Source organism: Tinamus guttatus, unplaced genomic scaffold, assembly GCF_059628265.1.
Source record: "Tinamus guttatus ecotype Peru unplaced genomic scaffold, ASM5962826v1 Tinamus_guttatus_pri_ptg000119l, whole genome shotgun sequence".
In the NCBI taxonomy this organism is placed as follows: domain Eukaryota; kingdom Metazoa; phylum Chordata; class Aves; order Tinamiformes; family Tinamidae; genus Tinamus; species Tinamus guttatus.
The window spans coordinates 1683094-1704726 of record NW_028288653.1 but is presented as its reverse complement, the minus strand read 5'-3'; the positions used below and the strand labels follow the sequence as shown (position 1 = coordinate 1704726).

At 38.6% G+C, this 21633-nt stretch overlaps 1 protein-coding gene across 1 annotated transcript in view; it reads left to right on the top strand.

Moving 5' to 3' along the window:
- Window positions 1-21633, top strand: part of PDE1C (phosphodiesterase 1C) — a 170535-nt gene that overhangs the window by 111966 nt on the left and 36936 nt on the right. The window contains exons 4-9 of the mRNA XM_088521371.1: window positions 380-493; window positions 1356-1538; window positions 4079-4145; window positions 10241-10357; window positions 11666-11806; window positions 20318-20418. Of these exons, the coding sequence (XP_088377497.1) occupies window positions 380-493; window positions 1356-1538; window positions 4079-4145; window positions 10241-10357; window positions 11666-11806; window positions 20318-20418 (723 nt within the window). The remainder of the gene's footprint in view (window positions 1-379; window positions 494-1355; window positions 1539-4078; window positions 4146-10240; window positions 10358-11665; window positions 11807-20317; window positions 20419-21633) is intronic.

Below are 21633 nucleotides of genomic sequence, written 5' to 3'. Positions count from 1 at the left end.
AGAGTAAATGACTGACAATTGCAAACAGATACTCCTGAAGAAGTTGCATCCTTTCTTATGGCTGTAACGAAAAAGCCAGCTCAGCTCTTGTGCTAAGTTGCTTTTATTTTAAATTAGCTTAATATGACAAGGTGACATTCATATCTCACTTATCTGAACCTAAATATAATGTGCTGTTTTGTCTGGGATCACTGAGGCAGATGTACGGAAAATAATACTTGTTGATACCTTGCTTATTGCAAAGGTTTAAAGACCTTCCAGAAGATTACACTTGCTCATCATGCATGCTAGGCCTCATATTAGATTCAGTTTTGAGGTGACACTCATTCTTAAATCTGTTTCCCCTTTATGCTAATCAGATTCTTATTTTCTCTTCTAGGTTGCGGTCTTTGGTAAAGCAGTTAGAGAGAGGGGAGGCTTCGGTTGTAGACCTAAAGAAAAATTTGGAATATGCTGCTACCGTTCTTGAATCAGTATACATTGATGAAACTAGGTAAGTTAAAAAAGATATCAGCACTCTGCCCATATCTACTACCACATGATAAAATAATATTCATGTCAGTAATTAAAGTTATTTTAGCCAAGATTTATTACTTATAGACAGTATGTTTAAAATATTATGGTCTGTGAAGATCAGATCTTCAGTTCTTAATCAAAAAGCTTCTTTAAGATTCTTGAAGGCGAAAAGACCTAAAGCAATCATAAATTTGTATACTCTCTTAGAGAAAGGACTTCAATTAGGCCCTTTTCTGCAAAATTCTAAATTGCTATCCCTTTATTCCTTTTCAACAGTCTCAAATCTTTTCACTTGCATCAATTCTTCGAGATTCAGATTTTTTTTTTTTTTACTCCAGGTCATGGTAGAAGTAGACTGGGATGATGTTACAGAGGAGTTCTCCCATCTGTTTTGTGCCATTTTGCTAACATTAAGTACACTTGTAGAGTCGTCTGAAACGAGTTTCTCACCCATGTGTGAAACGAAGGGACTTAGTGATACCCATTGGGAAGTTGGCATAGTCATCAATGAGCTCTGAAAGGCAGAAAAGTCATGAGTATTGCCAAGTTGAAGGTGAAAATCAGTGATGGTTAAGTAGGTGTGTTTCGGAAGGCTAACACTGCTTTATCAAGCTAGTAGTGAGTTTCATAATCTGGCATTCAGCTATACATGAGAATAAACAAACTGCTGAGGACTGTTTAAAAAATAAAAAAGGCTTATATTAGAGCTTATAAACACAAGATTTTTAAGAACTGCTTTAATTAAAATATATTGCCGATTTCTTTCTTGTTAATGATATTGCAGTGGTCTCCTAGGGGGGTCCTCTATTTACCTTTTATCCTTTTCCTCCCCCTTCTAGGCGTTTACTGGACACAGAAGATGAGCTCAGTGACATCCAGTCAGACTCGGTGCCCTCTGAGGTCCGGGACTGGCTGGCGTCTACCTTCACGCGGCAAATGGGGATGATGCTCAAAAGGACTGAGGAAAAACCCCGGTTCAGGAGTATTGTCCATGCAGTACAAGCTGGGATATTTGTGGAAAGGTAAAGAATCATGGAATTACTTTGTTCTGGTAGCTATCCAGGTACTGTGGATTGTACCTGCTGCATTGGGTGAAGAATAAATTATGTGCTTCTAAAGGTATTTCTGTTTATCCATAGAGATGAATAGCTCCTGGAAATCTGGGATTAGATAATAGAATGCAACCTGAGGTAGCACGCATTGATCTTTCCGTAGCATAATACAATTGTAACAACACTGCAGGAGTCATTTTGACAGATCATGTATCCCTTCGCGTAGGCCTTTTTCAGGAATGAATGTTTATAAACCAATCAGTTTAAAAAACAGAGCAGGCTCTGGTGCTGTTTACCTCCATTGTCTAGTATTTCTTGTGAAGAGTTGATAAGAAAAGAAGATCTGGTATCATGTAGTAACACATGGCTTATATAATGCACTTATGAACCAAGTCTGATGTGAAGTTTGGAACTCAGAGGATTTTAAAAAGATTTTAGACCCTTTCAGCTTTCTTCGTCATGGTCTGCATCAGAACTTTCTTCTAAAACTAATTTACTTTCTGAACCCTTGAAAAAGGTTTAGTTATTTGAATTTGAATTTCCTTCCTGTCTTACCTTTTCTTCTCAAGTAAGCCATTCCTCCCTTTATGCTGGAAGGTGGGCTCGCACATGTGAAAATAGACAGTGCATGAGCCAGCACGTCCCTTGTATCGCAGCCATGAATCTGAATTCACAAATGGAAGTGCTGGGCGGGAATTTCAGACCACTGCAGAGCTCTTTTCATAGAGCTCCTGCTGCCGTTTGCAAAGAGCCTTGCTCTGCATAGTTACTTTCAAAAGGAAGTATTCATGGCAGTCATGGTAGGTTAGCAACACTGCTTATCGGAATCTCACTGACAGCCTACCCGGTCTTGTGGACTGAAGCGTGTATCAAACACTGGGCCTTAAATCACCGAGAAACTCAGAAGCTTCGTCCTGTGTGCTTAGAGGTGATTTTTAAGCTGTGTACCAGAAAAGTCGGGAAGCTATTATACATATGTTAAAAGTGGCAGCGAATTTTGGTAAGGCCAAGAGGGAATTGTCAGCTGTCATTTCTCCTTTGATCACATTTCTCCCAAATTTGACAGGCTTCTCGTGAGTTACCCCTCACTCTTGATACATTTTTGAGAACAGCAGTGTAGTCAATTTAGACACTTTTTTTTTTTTTGATTGACTTTTTTTTTTGATTATCTGATACTGTTCTTCCATCAGACTCTAACGGAGACTGTAACTTATATGTTTCACATTCTGTAGATAAATAACTGACTTACATGGTTGGTCCTAAATAAATTCTATGTTTGTGGGAAAAAAATCCAACATTTCAAATTGGTTTTGTAATAGAATATTCATTTTTTTTAAAGTTTATAATTGACATTTTTGAATAGGTCTTTCAAAAATTTATTGAAAGTGTTATCATCTCTTCAAATGTTGGATTATTAAAAGCCTGCCATCTCATTGTGATGGGGAGGGATACATATGTACATGTGCAGGAGAAAGACTTGCTCAACAAGGACATGAGTGAACTGCAGAGAAGACAGTTGAAGGAGGCTGTTTTCCAGCTGACCTGAATGAGTGTGACCCAAAGGAGGAAATGTTTGGAAATAGTATGGCTCAAGAGGAGAGTAATAGTTCCCCTGATTTAGGGGACAGACACTGAATCATCACTTGTTAGAAAGCTATTGGGTTCTTAAGAGGAGTAAATGAGGGAGGAGGAAGGGGTAAGAATTTCTTATTCATGGCTAGGAGAGGTTAAATAAACTCTGCTAAGGTGGCTGATTTGTTTTCAGGTTGGAGGGCAGAACATTAGAAAGTGAAGGGAGAGTTCAGTTTAGATGCAAAAACCCCACAAAACTCAGCTTTCCACCATCTCCTTTTAATTCTAGTTTTTTTTTAAAAAAAAAAAAAAGAAAAGAAAAAAAAAAAAAGGATGAATTGTGGAAAGGCAGTTCAACTGTCTCAGTGTCCCTCTATTCATCCAAGCCTATTAAATGTGGTTTAGCCTGAAACCATGTTAAAAATCTAATACATACCTCAGTGCTATGTTTAATATGGTTGTAGATGTTGATTGTTGCCGTATTCTGGAAGATAGACACACTGAATGTTTTAAGCCAATCTTAAAAAATGCAGACAAAAGTAACAGCTGTATCAAACAGGAGCTGATTCATTGCAAACAATAAATGTTTTCCGAGCTGCATTTAGAATGATCTTGCATGCTGGACCAGCAAGGACAAAGGGAACTGAAAGAACAGCAATGGAGAACTGGGAACATCTTGTTTACTTGAGTGTAGCCTTTTCCTCTTGAAGATTTGATACTGGCAGATGCTCACTGAAGTCTTCTGAGGTGACCAAGTTATGAGATACTAGGAAGTCTATGGTCTCCAGTTAGGCCATAGAGTAACAGTCATGTAGAAGATATATATGCAAGTTAGGAAGCAAAAAAGAACTACCGTCAGGGCTTGCTTGGATAAATGAGATCTCTTGAAAAGTCTGTTGCCTTTTTTAAAAAATTTATTTACTATTTTATCTTGGTAGAATGTACAGACGGACATCAAATATGGTTGGCTTGAGCTACCCACCAGCTGTAATTGGAGTGCTAAAGGTAATGCCAGTAAAAAAGATTTTTTGGTGGTGGTGGTATGGGTTGTTGTTGTTGTTGTTTTTTGGTGCGAAATACCAGGATAACACTGCAATATTTGCCTAAGAGGAGAAGGTCTTTATACTCATTCTCTGCTGCTCTCTGAACAGGTCACATACATTAATCATTTACTGACCTAAGGGAAAATCTTTTCTTTTAAGGAAAAAATAAAGTTCAAGGCTCTGGCCATTTTCAACTAGTGAAAGTTACAACTCTGTGCTAGGTAAGAGTGCTTAAACTGAAGACTTGGTAACATGCTGAAATCAATCGCAGCCTCATAGGGGTAAGGAAGGAAAAACAAATGGAGAGAGCAGGAGAAGGAATGCAGTCAGCAACTGTGAGAGAAGGGAATTTCTTGCATTGCTCAACCTAGCTCTTTAAGTGACAGTTGGCTTAGGAATAATGACTTTTCTGAGTTATGTGATTTCAGAGAAAGAATGAAAGATCAGAAGTACTCTGAAAAAAATGATTCAGTCCATGAAACAACTTTTAAGTTTCTTCACTTAGGCAGGAACTACTAAGACCATGTAAACAGGTTAGAAACCAAATATATACATAGCAGCTTTGCAGAAGCAGGTATGGGAACGAAGCAGATGATTGTAAATTGTGTGGGGAACAGACATGTTATGCAATGGTGAAAAAAGGTGGCTCTGTGGGATATATATACAGAAACATTAGGTGTAAAGCTCTTGGAGCAATCCCTCTGCTCTGTTTAGCACTAGAAAGGCCTGGGTACTGAATCCTCTTGTTTTATGGCTAGCACAACTCATCAAAAGATATGAAGCAATTGGAGAAGGTTCAGTGAGTACAGCAAGAATTATCAAACGTGACCTTCAAGGAAAGAGTGAAAGAAATCAGGCTGTTCAATTTAGAGAAAGGAAGATTGAACTGAAATGAAGTAACTTGGAGTTATTTGAAAGGTTGCTATAAAGATTGGAATAATGTGTTCTTCATGTCTTTGGTGAATAGGATAAGATATAATAGATTTTAATTGCAACAACAGTTTAAAAAAGAAGGAAAAAAAGGATACGGGTAGTTAAAGAGTGGAATAAATGAACTACAGCAGTTGCAAAATTTGCATCATGGAGCTCTGTGAAAACAGACTGGGAATTGTATAGGTGTAGTTGACCCTATACTGAGGGAAGAAATCAACTAACATGTTTCAAGACCTCTTACAGTTCAACTTTAACAGCCTATATCCTACCAGGAAGCATGTAAAATCTGTTTATTGTTCAAAATATTGAGGGAAATAAACTAGTAATTAATGTAAATTGTTCAGAAAAACAATTCCTAATCTCCATGTTGATAACAGGTAGGTTTCTTCTACACTGTCATAAATGGTACAACTCAAAAAGCTGAAATTCATATAAAGAGAAGCAAAGCATTCTATCAGCACTATTTTCCTACTGTAAGTAGGTTCCTTCCTGCACAGGGAAGCTAAAGTTTTTATTTGGAACTACATCTCATAGCCAAATTGTGAGGGAAAATATCCATAACGATACCCAATTTTCAGAGATCTTTAGAGATAAAACGTCTACCTGTCAGCTACTTTCAGCTGACATAAACCTCCTAGAATTTCCTCTACCCATTGTATGTCCTTAAGTAATTGACGGAGCTAAGGAGAACTGTTTAAATTAAAGTCAAGATACATCAATAACAAGAAAGGCATTGCCTAATTTTGCTGTGGGTGAAATAACACCAGCTTGGCCACTCTCTGCGCCAGGATGCATTTTTTCAAAATTAATTTGAGAATATCTCTGCCATGATGGCCTTGAGAGGGGTAATGAAACTGGTTGAAATGGTTGTTACTTGATTTGAAAAATGTCTTCTGTCTTTGAAAAATATCTAAACTTAAATGTTTCAAACCCCTGTCCTTAATGAGAGATGGTATATTTTGTTGCTTTCTTCAGTCTTGTTAGAGCCAATATTTGTTTTTCTTAAGAAAACAAACAAACAACAACAGCAACACTTTCCTCTTCCTGTATCCTCCCCATTTCAAATAAAATTGCAGCTACCTGACTGCTTGGTGGCCTCTGTGAAACAAGCTGATGTTTTAATCATGCAGAGGAGTGTACCACACACCTCTCCAGCTGTTCTAGATTGCCATAATCAACACTCCCCTCATGGCAATAAGGACAAAGTTTGGACTATCATGGATTCAAAACTATTTTATTTTTGAGCGTTGAGTTCTTCTTTTTGTTCCCATGCTAACAGGGTGTCTGCCCTGTAGTAGTCCACTGTAGTAGTCCAAATCATGAGATTGCATGATTTTAATAAAGCATACTGCAGCTCCTGCAAAGAATGCAGATGTAGTAGTAGAAACATAACTCCTAGGCAGATCATCCGTCTTACTCTTTCAGTGGATGAGAAGTTAGGCAAATATGGTTGCATGGGCTCTGGTTTCATGTGTCAGGTCCTGATTTCCTAGTGCGGTAACCATGTGAAGTAAATGTGATGACATAAGACCTAAAACGGCATGACATAAGACCTAAAAACTTTTTTTTCTCATTTGAGAAATGGCTATGCATACCATTAACAGAGGCATATCTGAATAAGAATGTTCATTTATCCAGCAAGTCATGCTGATCTGCTGTTCAGCAATGTAGCTTTGGAGAGTGGACTTTAACTAATCAGTGAAATATTTGCCTGCTCTAAAAGTGATTTTTTATTTCAGCCTTAATTCCCATGCCTACCTGTTAATATTAAGACAAATGAATACACAAATTGACATTTACAGTATAGACATGTACTTGGCTGTGGCAACTTAGATGTCAGTCCTGCAGGTAATGTTGAGCAGCATCTATCCCTGAATGTGCTTGTTGGTTTATAAAACAAAACAAGTCTCCAAGGTTAAGGACAAATGGAAAGAAAGGAAATAAAGCATTGAGAGAGAACTGATTTTTCACTTTATCTCTAGGTTCCACCAAATAAAGATCCAGCAGTGTCCCAGAAATAAATGCACAGGGATAGAGTCTGGATTTATTCAGTTATAGCACAGTGAATATATGTGGCATTAGGGCAACTTGTGACACTTCAGCTGAGTCAGTAGGACCAATGACCTAGAGGCAGATCTAGCCAGAAAGTTTCCTGTGCCTCACTACTCTCAGGGAGAGGAAACAGCATTTTTCTCCCATCACAAGAGGTCTGTGAAGTTCTGCTTCCTTTTATGTTTCTCCCCAGTAGAAAAAACACTTCTGTGTTATTTTTTTCCTCTGAAGGTCATATAATTCACTGATTTTTCAGTGTGTAGCTCTATTATTGCAAACCTCTAAGCTGTCTGTGACACTTTCGTGTTTCTGTTGAGAGGATTTTTTCCCTGCTAGTTGTTTAGAATAAAAAGTTGTCATTTTTGTCACTAGTAAAACTCCCGTTGACATGGTGAGAGCAAAGATTTTTCCTGAATAAATCTAAATGGTTGTCTTGTGAAATTAGCATCTTTGTAGTTAAATCTTTTTTGGTGAGAAGGGACAATTCTGATCTACTATTTGCAATCTTATGTACCTGGAACACTTCATCTGCTGCAAAAGTACATCACAAACTTTGATATATATGCACATACACATACCTGAAGGAACATGAAAGTTTTACTTCTAAAAGTTAAAACCACCTATGCATGACTACAATGGCAACATAGCTGAAACATTTTCATTGTCAAAGGAACCAAAACAATTGCAATATAAATGCAAGTTTTAAATTTGCTTATTTGATGAAAATAAATGATTACAAAACAAAGTTAAGCACTCTAAAAACAATGTAGCCATTAAGTGAAAAAAAATGCTTTGGCCACTAATTTCTTTGCCCATTTTCTAAATTAATTTGAATACTTTGAAGCCTCTTTTGCTGGTGTAAATGTTTCCTCTCCTGTTGGTTTTCTCCAACCTACTGAAAATGCTGAAAAGCTGCAATTTATGATTGTACTTCTGTGACTTGGGCCATAAATCATCTCCAGAGAAGCTTGCCCCTGCCTTCAACATGCGGACTCTACAGAGCTTGTAAAATTGAATGCTCTGCAAACAGATGATTTACTGGGATAGGTGAAAAATATCTAGATGAAAATAGAGCTGAAGCCTCAGCATCCTTGATACTCACTGACTTTGAGATACCAATTAGCTTCTGCTTGGGCTGTATTTTCTCAAGAGTCATACTCAGCTGCAGGTAATCAGTACTATGTGTGTAGCAAGGTTGTCGGGATTGGCCCACGCTGGAGACGGCTGGTACCAAAATATATAGGTGTTGTTCACCACCTAACTCCTGTTACTGTGCTGATTTGTGGATGACTGACTGCAAGGCAGTTAAAGGTCATAGTCCTTTGCCTTTGACCTTAAGTCAGGTCTTCATTTGGAACAGCATAGTTGTGTTTTCACAACTGCGATGATTGGCAGTGAAGGTGGATTGGCCTTTAAGAGTTTGATAGAGAAATATAATTTAGTGTTTTCAGCAGTGCTAAATAGGACTTTTTTGAAAGTGTTTTTTGTTTGTTTGTTTTTTTTGGATAAACTCTTTTTCGTAATGATTCTCTATCTAACATGATGCCTAGCCAATCCCCCTTTCTTGTATTGAGAGCCAAAGCCAGCTGTACACATGCATATATGAAATATGGTCATTTTCCTTTTTTGGTGAACGTACCTTTAGGAAATGGGAGCCAACCAGCCTGCAACAGAGATTGAAAGTGAGAGAAACTTCAATTTATAGATGTCCATCTTTAACATTCAGTATAAGTAGAGTCATTCAGATATGCACAAATATATCCCTGCTGAAGCACATCGAAGTTTTCAGCAGGAGAGAGAGATTAAGAGCTGATCTTGTGCCAGATACAGCTGTGCTATTAATCTGTATATTATCTTTCTAGCTGTGACTCCTTGTGTACCTTTACTCTTTTTTTTTTTTTTTTTTTTTGGCGGGGGTAGGAGGAGAAGAGAAAGGTTCGTGGAATTTCAGGAACATCCTATTCTGAGTTCAAGGAGCTCAATATCTTATCTGGCTAGATAATGAGCACTGCCCATTCCCATAGCCTTCCCTAAGAGCTGAGCCTGAACTTTACCTTTTGCAAGTAGCTTTGTATGAGCTGCGAGTTAAACTTTTCCTCCCTCATCTCTTGACTGACCACCCCCAACACTAGTATATCATTTACAGCTGAGTGAAACTCTCCCAGCTGGATTTGTTTTATAAAAATTATTAATAAAAGTTATTTTTCATGTGAACGTTAGCACTTTATGTAACATTATTGGGATTTTTCTCCTGCTCTAGTTTTCTGAAAGCCCCAGAGAAATTACTTAGCTAAAAAAAAAAAATAATTTGGTACATTCTATTTTTGGTCAGTTGTAGCTGCAATAAGGACAATTTAGAATTAATATTAAAACGAGAAGGAACTAGGTTATTCTTTGGATATAGCAAGACAGTCCTTCTAGTTATTTATTGCTTTGGACAACAGAGTTACGAGTGGTGAAAATATGAGCAAAGGTGTCTGTGTATTTTTACTGCAAAGGAACTATCATCTTCTTCCATTTTCAGTGTGGATGAGGCATTGGAGTGCTTTACTCGTGATACAAGATTGTAAGAATTTTTATGAGACATCAAAATCAAGAGGCTTTGATATTATTAAAAAGTCCATCTTCATTATTCTGGTTTCCTTCAGTATGAATAATCTTTTCTGAGACATAGCACCTGGGGGTAAAGGGGCAGAGAAGGATACGTTCGGCCGCTGTGGAGCCTTCTCAGTGTTTCAAGAACTAAACCAAACCATGGTTCACACCTTTTTGGATTTAGCCTTTTCTGATTAAATTCAGGTGTTGTTAGAATAAGCAAACAGATGAAATAGAAGTCTTCAGAATTAAAGCTTCTTAAACTCCAGTTATAGAATACTGAAGAGTAAAATATGCTCTGCATTGGTTAAAAGGAATAGAATTAGTTAAAATAAAGCTGCTATACGCTTAGATTCTTTCCCTCATTGCCCATCGAATGATGCTGCTCCATTTATAAAAGACGGAAGAGACAGAAATTATTCTATGATTTTAAAAGGGATGACCCTATTAACCCTCTTTTCTCCCCACCTCTTGCAGAATGTAGACAAGTGGTCCTTTGATGTATTTGCACTAAATGATGCCAGTGGGGATCATGCACTGAAATTCATTTTCTATGAACTTCTCACGCGTTATGATCTGATCAACCGTTTCAAGGTCAGTAGTTATAAAATGCGTCTCTTCCTCCACCTCAGATTTTATTAAACTACAATCTCATTCTGCTTTGTTCCATTCAGGATGTAATTTTAACTGTATTTGAGGACTTTTTGCTCACTGTAGTTTCCTCTTAAGTGTTAAAATAATCTTATTTGCAGTAAAAAATAACTAAATATTATTAATTGCAAAGGGACACCATGAAGAAAGATAGACTCCAAACAGACTTTCCCATTCAAGTCAGTGGGAAATATTAAACTTGATCCTGTGGGAATGGTGGTGTCCTTGTCTGGAGATCTGTAGACATCTCCAATGTGCATGCATACACATACAAAAAAAAAAAAAAAAGGGTTTGACTTGACACAGAAGCTTCTAAAGACCATTGCTTTGCATCTTTTACTCCAGCTTCAAGCAGATTTAACTTTGCATTGCAAACACATTGTTCTTAGAAGGTGTTTTCCTTTGTCTCCACCCTCTCTGGGGTTTGCCATGCATTTTGGCTAGGAAGAGTTCACAAATGCAGTGCCCCTGCATCTTCAGAAACTGCCTGGGCTGATGAGAAACCTCTGAAGTTGATAGCTGGTCAGAACTGCATCCTCCCATGATGCAGCCGAGAGTAAAATAGGGCCACACTAGCTTTAGAATATGAAAGTTTATGATATTTGCAGTGTAAGCAGATGAAATAAGCATTGGACAACACATGTTCCTGGCTGCATCTGTATGCTGCTGACACCACCTACATAGTCTAATCCCTCGAAATTCATTTTTTCCGGTGTGCACAGTGGAGAAAACGTGGCAAGCTCATAAAATGTGCGTAGGTTGGATTTGACAGTGAATAGCCAGAGGTCTGATAAATGATGCTTCTCTTAACAGAGTATCTCAGACCTGCTCTATGGTGTGTTTCATTAAAAAAATCTGTAATGTGAGTAATAAACTAGTGATATATATCAGTGGGTTGTAAGGGGAACTTGTGACTTAGTTAGAATATTTCTCCAGGGGCAATCAGTCAAGTGCTGGCTGTTACTTTTCTGTTACTGCATGTGTCTGCCAGCCAGCATTTAGTAATGTACTGACTTATGTGTGTTTATATGTGGGAATGATTCGCCCATAACATAATTATGGATGGGAAAGCCAGTTTGAGCAAGTAAACTTGATTCACTCCATCTCTTGAGGGTCTCTTTATGGTGTTTTAGAGTGTTTTTTATTTGTGAAATATAAACTCATTAGGGTCTCTAATATTTGGAGGATTTCTGCCCCTCCAAGTGCTAGCAATTAATTATTTCATTTTTAACTTTATGCTGCTTTTCTTAGATCCCTATTTCTGCCCTGGTCTCCTTTGTGGAAGCTCTGGAGGTTGGTTACAGCAAACACAAAAATCCTTATCACAACCTAATGCATGCTGCAGATGTGACACAGACGGTCCATTACCTCCTATTTAAGACAGGCGTAGCGGTAAGTACAGGAGTTGGCATCCTGAATGCATTATGAGATTACAGCAGTTTTTGCTCACTAAGGAGATTTTATGATTATCCACAGTGCAGTAAAACCTATTTGCACTGTCAACAAACTTCATTTGGTATGGCTGTTCTAATGAAGTAGATGTTCAAAATTATCTAGAAAAAGAGGGGTGGTGAAGATGCTGATAACTTTTAAATGATCTGACAGAGCATGTATAACCAAAAAGGTGAGGAGTTGGCCATGAGAATCTAAGCTTAATTCCTCACTCTGCTATAGCTCTCCTGGGTGATTCCAGCAAGTCTTTCCTATTGGAGTTCATTTAACCTAACTTGATCCAGCTAGAAGCAAAATGTCTAAGCTTTCTTTTTACTTAGTGGAGCAAGGCAGTACCTCCAGAGGGCAGTTCATTCCACTTATCTGAGGATGACATGAACCATCTGGAGATGCTGATCTCCATCCATCCATTCACTCCTTACATCCAAGTCAACTGAGCTTGCTTACATAGAGCACCTGCAGCATGGTTTAATTCTGTGGATATGAGTCCTCCCTTTATTTACTTTGTAACTCTCTTTTCCATCGAAGTGGAAATACTATCTCAAGACACTTATTAGTGCTATGTAACCCTATAAACTCACTGACAAGAGTGGAGGGAATGCTCAAGCAAAGGGAAATATTGCCATGGTACCTTCCTACAGCTGTTGTGGAGAAATGCATTTGAAGAGAGATTAGACAAAATAAAGATAGATTCTGTGTGTTAGACGTTGTAGGCTGGAATTCTGGTGGGGGCAGGGATAGGAATGGGATTAGGGATGGGGACGGGGATGGGGTCAGAAAGTTTCTGACCCACCCAGTGGGAAGAATAACTCATAGGGATTAGTCAATGCACACAGGGTATATTTCTCATTCTCTTCCCACTTTTTACTCCCATCAAAGACAGAAACGTGAACTAAATGATTTATTCTGATCCAATATGGAAGTTCATTTCCACCTCTCATTCGCTCCTGTTTGTAGGAAAATAATCTGACCCTTGTATTGGCAGAAACAGGCAAAGAAGCCAGTAGAAGAGGAGGGAGAATCTATTCAACGTTTTGCAATGTTATCTATTGTTATGTCATGGCCATTCACTGGTTGCTGTCTTTGTGACTGATATTTTAATACCTGCATTTCTATTGTATTGCACTTCATTTTACCAAAATACTTTCACTTAAAACTTTTCAGAAGTAGCCAAACCAAACATCTGTGGCTGGGCCCTGCAGGGACTATTTGCAATGTAATGCACAGATTTGAATACAGATCAACAGAACTTAGGCTTTTACTCCAGCTCATACCTTGCTGAGCACTCTGCAACTGTTCCAAGCTTCAATATTGAGAATTGTTCAAGAAAATGATGAGAGGAAGTCATGGTTTCGTCTCCAAACAATTTCCAACGTTGTTTCATATAGCATTATTATCTTAGATGTGCTAAATTTCAGCAAAATATATAGTTGCTTAAGCTCAGGAATGACTTTTTTTTTTTCCCCTGCTTTTCTATAGTCCTGTATTGCTGTGATAGTATTGCTCTCAAGACTGAAGTTAAATTCAATACTTTTCTGCTAGGACTAATGTGTTCCTCCTGTGAACATGTCTGAAGTTTGCTGTGTAAATTGTATCCAAGGGTGGTAATACTTAGACCAGTTCCTTTCAGGAATGTCTTCAAAAACTTTGTCCAGATTATGATCTTAGTTATGTCAGTTAGTCTTGATTTTGTGTGAAGTAAGTAGGATTTAACTCAAACTTGCAGCTAGTATGGACACATCTCAGCTGCAACTCAGCTATGAAAGAATGACTGCTATTTTATTCTAACTCATGTTGCATCTGTGCTGATTTTTTTTTTAATTCTGTTCATGCTGGAGCTTGTCGTCTCTTATTAACAAAGAGATAACTTGAAGGATATCAATTACACAAGTGAGTAATAGCATAGTTTGGGATTTTTTTCTCTTAGAGAGGGAGAGAGAGAGAGAGAAAGATGATGTGTCTGGTAGGAAAAGCATACTTTTTGCATAGGTACATATTAAACTTTCAGTGAAATCACTGAGGTGCATTTACTTTATCAATTTAGTGTGGTGCTTGCTTCACTTTAGGTCCTGGACTCTAGTCTCCTGTGCCAGATAAATGCTGTTTTGCTCCATGACTCCAAGCAAGAGTCCTACAGATAATAGTGTTGATTAGAAACAAGGTGTTTGTACCATGGCATGCTCCCTGCTTGCTGTGGGGTTAAAGATGTTAAAGCCAGGTGAGCTCAGGAGCTCACAGCACTGTCTTTTCTGCACAGTTTCTCAGCAAAGCTGCCGTTTCGTGATTGATTCCTACCATTCAGGTGAAGCTTTTTTGCCCATCTGGTGAACTAGAGATGTGTTGGTGCTTCCATGCATGACAGCGAAGAAAACTGTTTGGGTGCTCTCATACATCTTCTTCTCTCTCTCTTAAAACTGTGTTTTAAAGCGGCCAATGGGAGATTTAGTATATGGACTTTTTTTTTTTTAATCACCCGAGGAATAGTCTTAGTCTCAGCACAGTTCCCTTATCCTCCGAGTCACCTTGTTTTTAAGAGTGTTTTGGTGCCACTATAGGGCAGGGTGTGAACTTGAGTTATTCAGGAAAGGAGGGTATGGGAATTTTCTGTCATCCTGATGGTTTCTTCATATTCTGCTACCTGTTGCGTGTTACAGTGCAAATTATATATATGGATGTGTTTAACTGCCTTGCCAATATATTGTCCAGTGTCCAGTTCTAACTGTTTTAAACAATTTTTCTGATGAGAACTCAGAGCTGTAAGGCTGTGGACTTGCATTTGGAAATGGCATTCTGCTAGAGCTGTAAAGCATAAGGTAAAAGGGAAGGGAACAGAGTGAAACAATTAAGATAATAATAAACATCATTAAGATAATAAAACTGTTTCCTGTTTCACATCATTGGACTGCTCATTATCTATTCATTGGTTTCAAGCGAAAGATTAAAATTAGCAAAACCATCTATGATAAAAATATTAATAAACAAGGAACTTAATTCTTGTCTGTCTGCATGCTGACATATTTCAGTATGAATCTTATGTTTCATTCAGTCTAGGACAAGATATTCATTCTCTAACTTGATGCTTACTCACTTATAGAGCTGCCAAATTTGGAAAGATTTCCTTAATTTTCTAGTCTTATCATTTGAGTGAAGTAACATTGCTTGTCCAATTACACTTTCCTGAATACAAGACAAAGCTTGAATCGTTGGGGATAGAGAAGCAGGTATTGCAGAAATACCAGGGGAATCTCTATCTTTATTGTCCCGTTTTTAATGCTGGAAGTGAGAGCTGTGTTTGCCTGCCTTTTCACCACACAGCAATAATAATATTTATAAAGCGTATGTGGTCAGTGCCATACTTGTGCACAGTTTCAGAGCAACTGTAAAGAAAGTACAGCCTCCTTTGCCTTTGAGAATGTAAAATATATTTCCTTAAAGGTAAAAGGGAGTAAATTAGTTTACTGAAGTAAATTAGTTTTCTTCTGCTTATATGCCCAGTGATTCTACAATGTAAAGGGGTTAGCACAGGCTAAAAGAGAGACCATTCCAAAGGTATTTCATGTTAAAACATTACAGGCCTTTGAATGTTATTATCAGCATTAAATATAGCCCAGTGATCTCAATGGAAACACCTTTTGCAAACAGTTTCTATTTAGACAAGCAACGTACGGGTTCCACTATACCGTAGCTATAGACAGTAAAAACAATTTCAAAAAACAGTATTCAAGTTTTCAAGTGCTAAAGTTGGTCAGAGCAAGAGTTATGGCTGTACCTATCTCAGGCTCCAATCTGATTGAGAAGCAAAACCAAGATAGAGATAAATGTCTTTTCTTCAATTCTCTCTGTAAGGTATTTCAGTCTTATCTCAACGTGGCAACAACTGCACTAACCTGTGGTCTTTTAGATTATGTCCTCTGAGATTTTCTCCCATGCATTTACATCTGTCCATTAAATTATATATGTCTGTGCTTCTTTCAAAGCCCCCTGCTGCTGGGGTGCTTGATGTTTAAAGCGACAAATACAAAAGGAATTGCCCATGATGAAATACTTTCTTAGGGAATTTCTCTGGAATATTTTTCCTCTCTATTTCATGGGAAACTGTGTTCTAGAATATGCGAAGAGGCCAGAGAACAAGTATATTCCGGATTTGTTTCTATAAAAAGGAAAGGAGCATTTCTGTACATGCTGGCACTGAAGTCTGAGTCATTTGCCTGAGCTGAATCCTTTGCTTTTTGTTTCTGTCGTTGTAATAAGCTACGCCCAGACTGAACATCCCATCCAGACCATTATGTGGAGTTGCACTCCAGAGGATGTACAGCAGCGTCTGCTGTTCCCCAGGAATAATCCTCAACTGTAGTTGTTCCTACAGCCAAATTGCAGATCTCATTTGGTTTGAGATGTCCTGTAGCACAGTAGAAAAGCATTCCTCTCCTAGCAGGAACAACAGGCTCGCAATACTGTGGTTACAGTGTGCCAGCAGTGACATTTCAGCTTTGCTTCCCTTGTTAAAATGCTTTTTCTACCTTTTTTTTTTTTAACATGCTCTTCTCAGTTCTTTCCTTCTCTCTGTAGGGTGCTGCCCACCTCAATGTGCATAGGTTAATGTAGTTTGGAAGCAAGCCCTGGAGGTCATTTGGCCCAGCCTGCTGCTCACCACAGGGCTATCTTCAAATATGCACGGAATATTCACACTGGTAAAGAAAAGCAGAGAAAAAACGTTTTCCTGCTCTCAGGGTTTGTTTGAATCAGTATCTTATCCTTACTCTAAGATGCCCTGCTGTTCAGTTCGTCATTTTCCCAATGTGAATGCAAGGAGTCTGGACACACTGGAAAGCAAGACTTCAGTTTCAGAGAGCTTATTGAGGCCTTTGCTTAGTTGTTCCCACAGTCAAATGATACCTTGCATTAGGTTGGGAGCTAATATAGTTCAGTAGAGCACTTAGCCTAATTGTGGTTTAATTCCTCTTTGGAATAAGGCTGCAGAATGCTAGGGGGGGAAAAATATCATAAAAGAAAATAGGACCCCTTGCCATTTAAATTGCTTAATTATTTGAAATATGAAAAAGTACTTTCTTCTTCATTTTTAATTTTTCTGCATAGTAAACATTTCCTCTGTCATCAAGGGGCGAAGAAACAGAATCATGTGGTTTATTTCCTTTGTACCTTTTATATGCCTGTTGTGTTTGCAGTTATTTACAAGCTCCATCAGCAATTTTCTTCCAGTCTACTTTTTTTTTTCTTCTATTTTCTTCTCAAAACATCTTATTTCTGTCTAACTGTCTTCAATGCTGTAAAGCTTTTTATCATTACTGTTATATTCCTCCTGAGGATGACATCTAGAAATTAATTTGGTATATATAGCCACCTCAAATACAATATTTTGGTTGCTCTCATAAAAGTAACATCGGAAGAGAATTTGGAATTCTTTCTGATGTTTTTCTTCCAGAGGATTAGTACACAAACACAAAATGCAGGGAAACTTTACAAGAGCTGACAATACTTTTGCTCACTTTGTTCTTCTTTAACTCTGTTGTTCACCTGTGACTATTGTTTTTTGGTATTATTTTCTGATTAATCTTAGTAATTATTAGGAGCTAGGTTATGGTTCCTTTGTGAACCCACACATTGAGACGGAAACTGAAAAGCTGAAGTTTTCTTTCTCTGATACTGTCAAGAATAGCAAGAGCATTCTTCATGCAGCAAACCTGTAAAACTGCAGAAGTGCAAGATTTCTGTCACATCTGTTTGTACCAGAGTGGGGAGAGAGCTCTTCCTCTCAATAAGCAGATCATCATGAGCCTATGGTCTCTGAAACTTATAACTACTTTGGAACAAAAGACAGTAAGCTCTGGGGAAGGAAACAGGCTAATTACTGCTGTCTCTGCTTTGTAGAATTTTCTTGGAAAGGCATTCAGTTCATTTTGTTGCATTTGGAAACTCTCATCCTTCCTTTTCCTTTTTCTTTCTGTATGCATCCATTCTTTTGTTTTCATGCCAACGACTTGCCTTGGTAGCTAATTCTTCATATTTATTATATTTTTTGAAAGACAGCCATGCCTCATTAGCCCTTTCTTTGTTCTCAGCTTGGAAGCCAATGCTTGTTCTTTCGTGCAATTCCTCCCAGCCCCCCTGGCCCCCAGCATCTCTGAAGAGTTTGTTCTGGAGCATTTTCGTCAACTCTTTAGAAATGAAAAAACATTCACATTTCCTTGCTCTGTTTCCTTGCCACAGTGTCCTGCTGCTTTCTCAATCATTCCTGATGGCTTTGTTCTTTAGAACTAGCTCTCTGTTCTGCAAGGTGAAGTCCATCGCAGGCTAGTGAAAGGTAATATTGCCACTTTGATGGAGATTGCATCCATTCTCAGCAGGCTGCTTGCCATCTTGTTTGTTTTTCCTTTCAAAGTTGTAGCTGAAAAGGAGACTAAAAGGTTCCAGTCATTTTCCAGCTATTTGTCCTTCTATTGCTCACAAGACTCTGTTATTTAAACTGATTTGTTTATCAATCACACTTCACAATGGTAATCCCAGCCTGTACTCTGTGATCTTTTGCAAATGCTGCAATGACCTTTAAGTCCTTTCCTCACAGGTATTTCACCATTTCAATGCCTACATGACTACCCTGATCATCTTCAATAGAGAATGACGGGATGCTAAGCTAGTTAGTGTTTTTTCTATATATCCAATATATCCGGTCAGTATCCTAAGAGACAGCAGAGGAAACCTCAAGCTCAGAGCTCCCTGCCTTGGTACCATTTTAGGCTTGGGCCAGAAGCTCCTGTTAACATGGGACTTGCCAGCTGGTGCCCAGAAGGACCTTTGTGGTTGCATTAGACTTGCTGACTCTATGCCTTGTAGTAGTTCTGAGTGTGTAAGCAGTATTGATTTGCTCTGCCCCTCCCTGGATGCTGCACCTGATTATTTTTCTCTCATTTGTACCACCTCCATTTGGCAAATGGTAGAACACACAGCTGAGGAGTTGCAGCCCATATCTTGTGTATGCAGCTGATTTTTACCCCTTATAGTTGCCAGAAGGTTGTCGTGTGAATGTTGAGATCATGTTCTTCATCAGCTGTAAACACCTGGAAATAGAAATGTAATGGAAACTTGTCCACCACAAGTGCTAACCTTTCCTGTCCTGTCCTGGATAAATTCTGCAAAAACGAGGAAGTAATTTAGTCTCTGTGTCTGCTGATTTCTTGATCTCCCCTTGCTTTGATAGTCAGTAGTTTTGAGCAAAATATCTGCAGTAACCGTCTTCAAACTGAAATCTGCAGTGCAGAGCTTTGCTTCATTCTCACGCCGCACAGCTGGCTACCTCAGAGGAAGGGGCTAATTCAGGCACTGAGGTAACAAATGAACGCTGTGATTGCTGTGATTGTGCAGAAATTATCATGGGGAGGAAGAGAGCCAGATAAGTTTTTGTGTGCAAGGCTACAGATACTGGTGGTTCCCCAAAATGTGGTCAGCAACCAGTGGTGGCCCTAAACTGTGGTAAAATACAGAGTGGATTTACAAAATCATACTGTCTTTATTGGGTTTTGAATTAAAAGGCAATTCGGGAAAGTCTGTGAACATTTTTGCAGGTTGACAGTGTGCTATTACCCAAAACATGTGGCAACCACTGTGGTAAAGGTTGCCTGCAAAAGGTAGGAACATTTTGAAAAAGTATTTACAATATCTACAGAATCTAGAGCCTTTGTCTGTGATACACTTGATCTTAGCAACACTTCTAACATGTTACCAGTAGAAAAATAGACATAAATTGATTGATTGACTCAGAGAAAAATCATTAAAAGCATCTGAGTCATTTAGAAGTGTAAGTCAAAAGTGACTTAAACATTGAAAAATGAGTCTTTGGCTAAGCAATTAGGGGAAAAAAAAAGACCTCAAGGCTTTTCAAATGTTTCTATAAATTATAAATAAATAACAAGATGTATATCTTGTGAGGCTGTGCTCCCTGTTCTCCTCATGATTCAGTGACTCACAAAGACTCTTCTAGTTACTGGAAATTGCTGATATTCTGACTTTGAGGTTATCCTACCCAAGTGATCAGAGCTGAAAATATATATTCCTGGTGGTATGCACATACGTACTATGTATTATCAAGTTCTGCTTGAGGAACCTTGATTTTCTTCATGTTTGCCTCTCTCTCCTCCTCCCACTTTGCTGTTCGAAAAGGCCAAAAACAACCGCTCACTCTGTCTCAAGCCTTGTTAATTCCTGTAACCATTTTGCTAAAGTTCAATTTATTTAGAGAAAGCTTCAGAAAAAACCCTGGTGCAGCTTTCATGTATGAACAAGAGAAGTTTGCTTTGGAACAGCTGGCAGGCTGCAGGGAAAAGGCAATGATGTGCAGTGTTGACTGTCAGCAGGGGATGGCTTGCCTTAAAAGACAAAAGCCTTAATGCCAGGGAAAATGACAGCTTGTCTGATTGCTCTGTAATCTCTTTTCAGCACTGGCTGACAGAGCTGGAGATCTTTGCTATGATCTTTGCAGCTGCCATCCACGACTATGAACACACTGGAACCACCAACAACTTTCACATCCAGACACGGTGAGGCTGTGGTAAATCAGCAGGAAGGGATGGGAAGTGGAGGGGACAAGCTGTGGAGAATAGCAGCACAGCCATACGCAAGTGCAGGAGCTTTGGCTTGCAAGTGTCACAGGAGGAAAGCTCACTTCTTGAGGTTGCATTTAATTTTCTCTTGCTTAGCTATTTACAGTGGAATGCAGGTATTCTAATTTCTGGGTCATTGGTTTATATTAGTAACCAGGTAGAAGGAAAGTCTCTATATATTTCCATGTAATTCACCAAAGAAAACTTGATGATGATTACTATAATGATGTCACTTTGGAGAAGACTCCCTGCTTCAAGAGTATTTCTCTAGGTGTAATTTTAAGAGTCAAATACTTATGTGCATAAATCAGATATTCCTCAATACTGTGTACAATAGTGAATGCCAAGACTACACACTGATACTGGTTTTGCTTTACGAAATGCAGTAAGGGCATGTGTTTACAGTTAACTTTTCAGTCGTAAGTTATCATGCGTACATCACAGTCATTTTTTAAAGCTTTGGATATTGCTGAAAGGTAGTTAGCTGATCAGAGACTGGACTGGACTGACAGTGTTTTGGAACTAACAGAGAAGATGTCCACATTTGAGAGTATAGAAAGACTGGGAAGTGCCTAGTTCTGGCACCTAATGTCTGTGTGTTATTTTGACGGTGTTAATTTTTTGGTAATCAAATGAGATGTCCTTAATGGACAATGTGTCTCTTGTCTTGGACACATGGGCATTTTGAAGATACATTTCATCTTACCATAGATTTGATGCCTAGAATATGCTAGCTGAATCATGCTGTATATCACATCTATCTAAAAGCTGATAAGGATAAATCACACGCGCTCAGAAAAGCTTGGGAAGAGTGGCAGGCATTTCTGTCTCTGTGGTAGGACTAGGCACACTCATAATTTTTACTGCTTCATTCATGCAAGAATTAGGGACCTAATTTCATTCCTGTAACATCAGAGGGTGTAAGATATCAGTGGAGAAAAATACACAGTGCTCTCTGGGAAGCAGAACTGAGCGGAGACTCTAAGAGATTGCGCTCACCTAGCATTGCCATTAGCTGCCAGCAAGCACTTCATCTTCAGACCACTTCAGCCATTCAACAGTCTCAGATCCATACCCTGGAGCTAAAAATAAGGTGCAAAGTACCTTTGGTCACACTATATCCCAGCAGAAATTTCCTTTCTGGACACATAG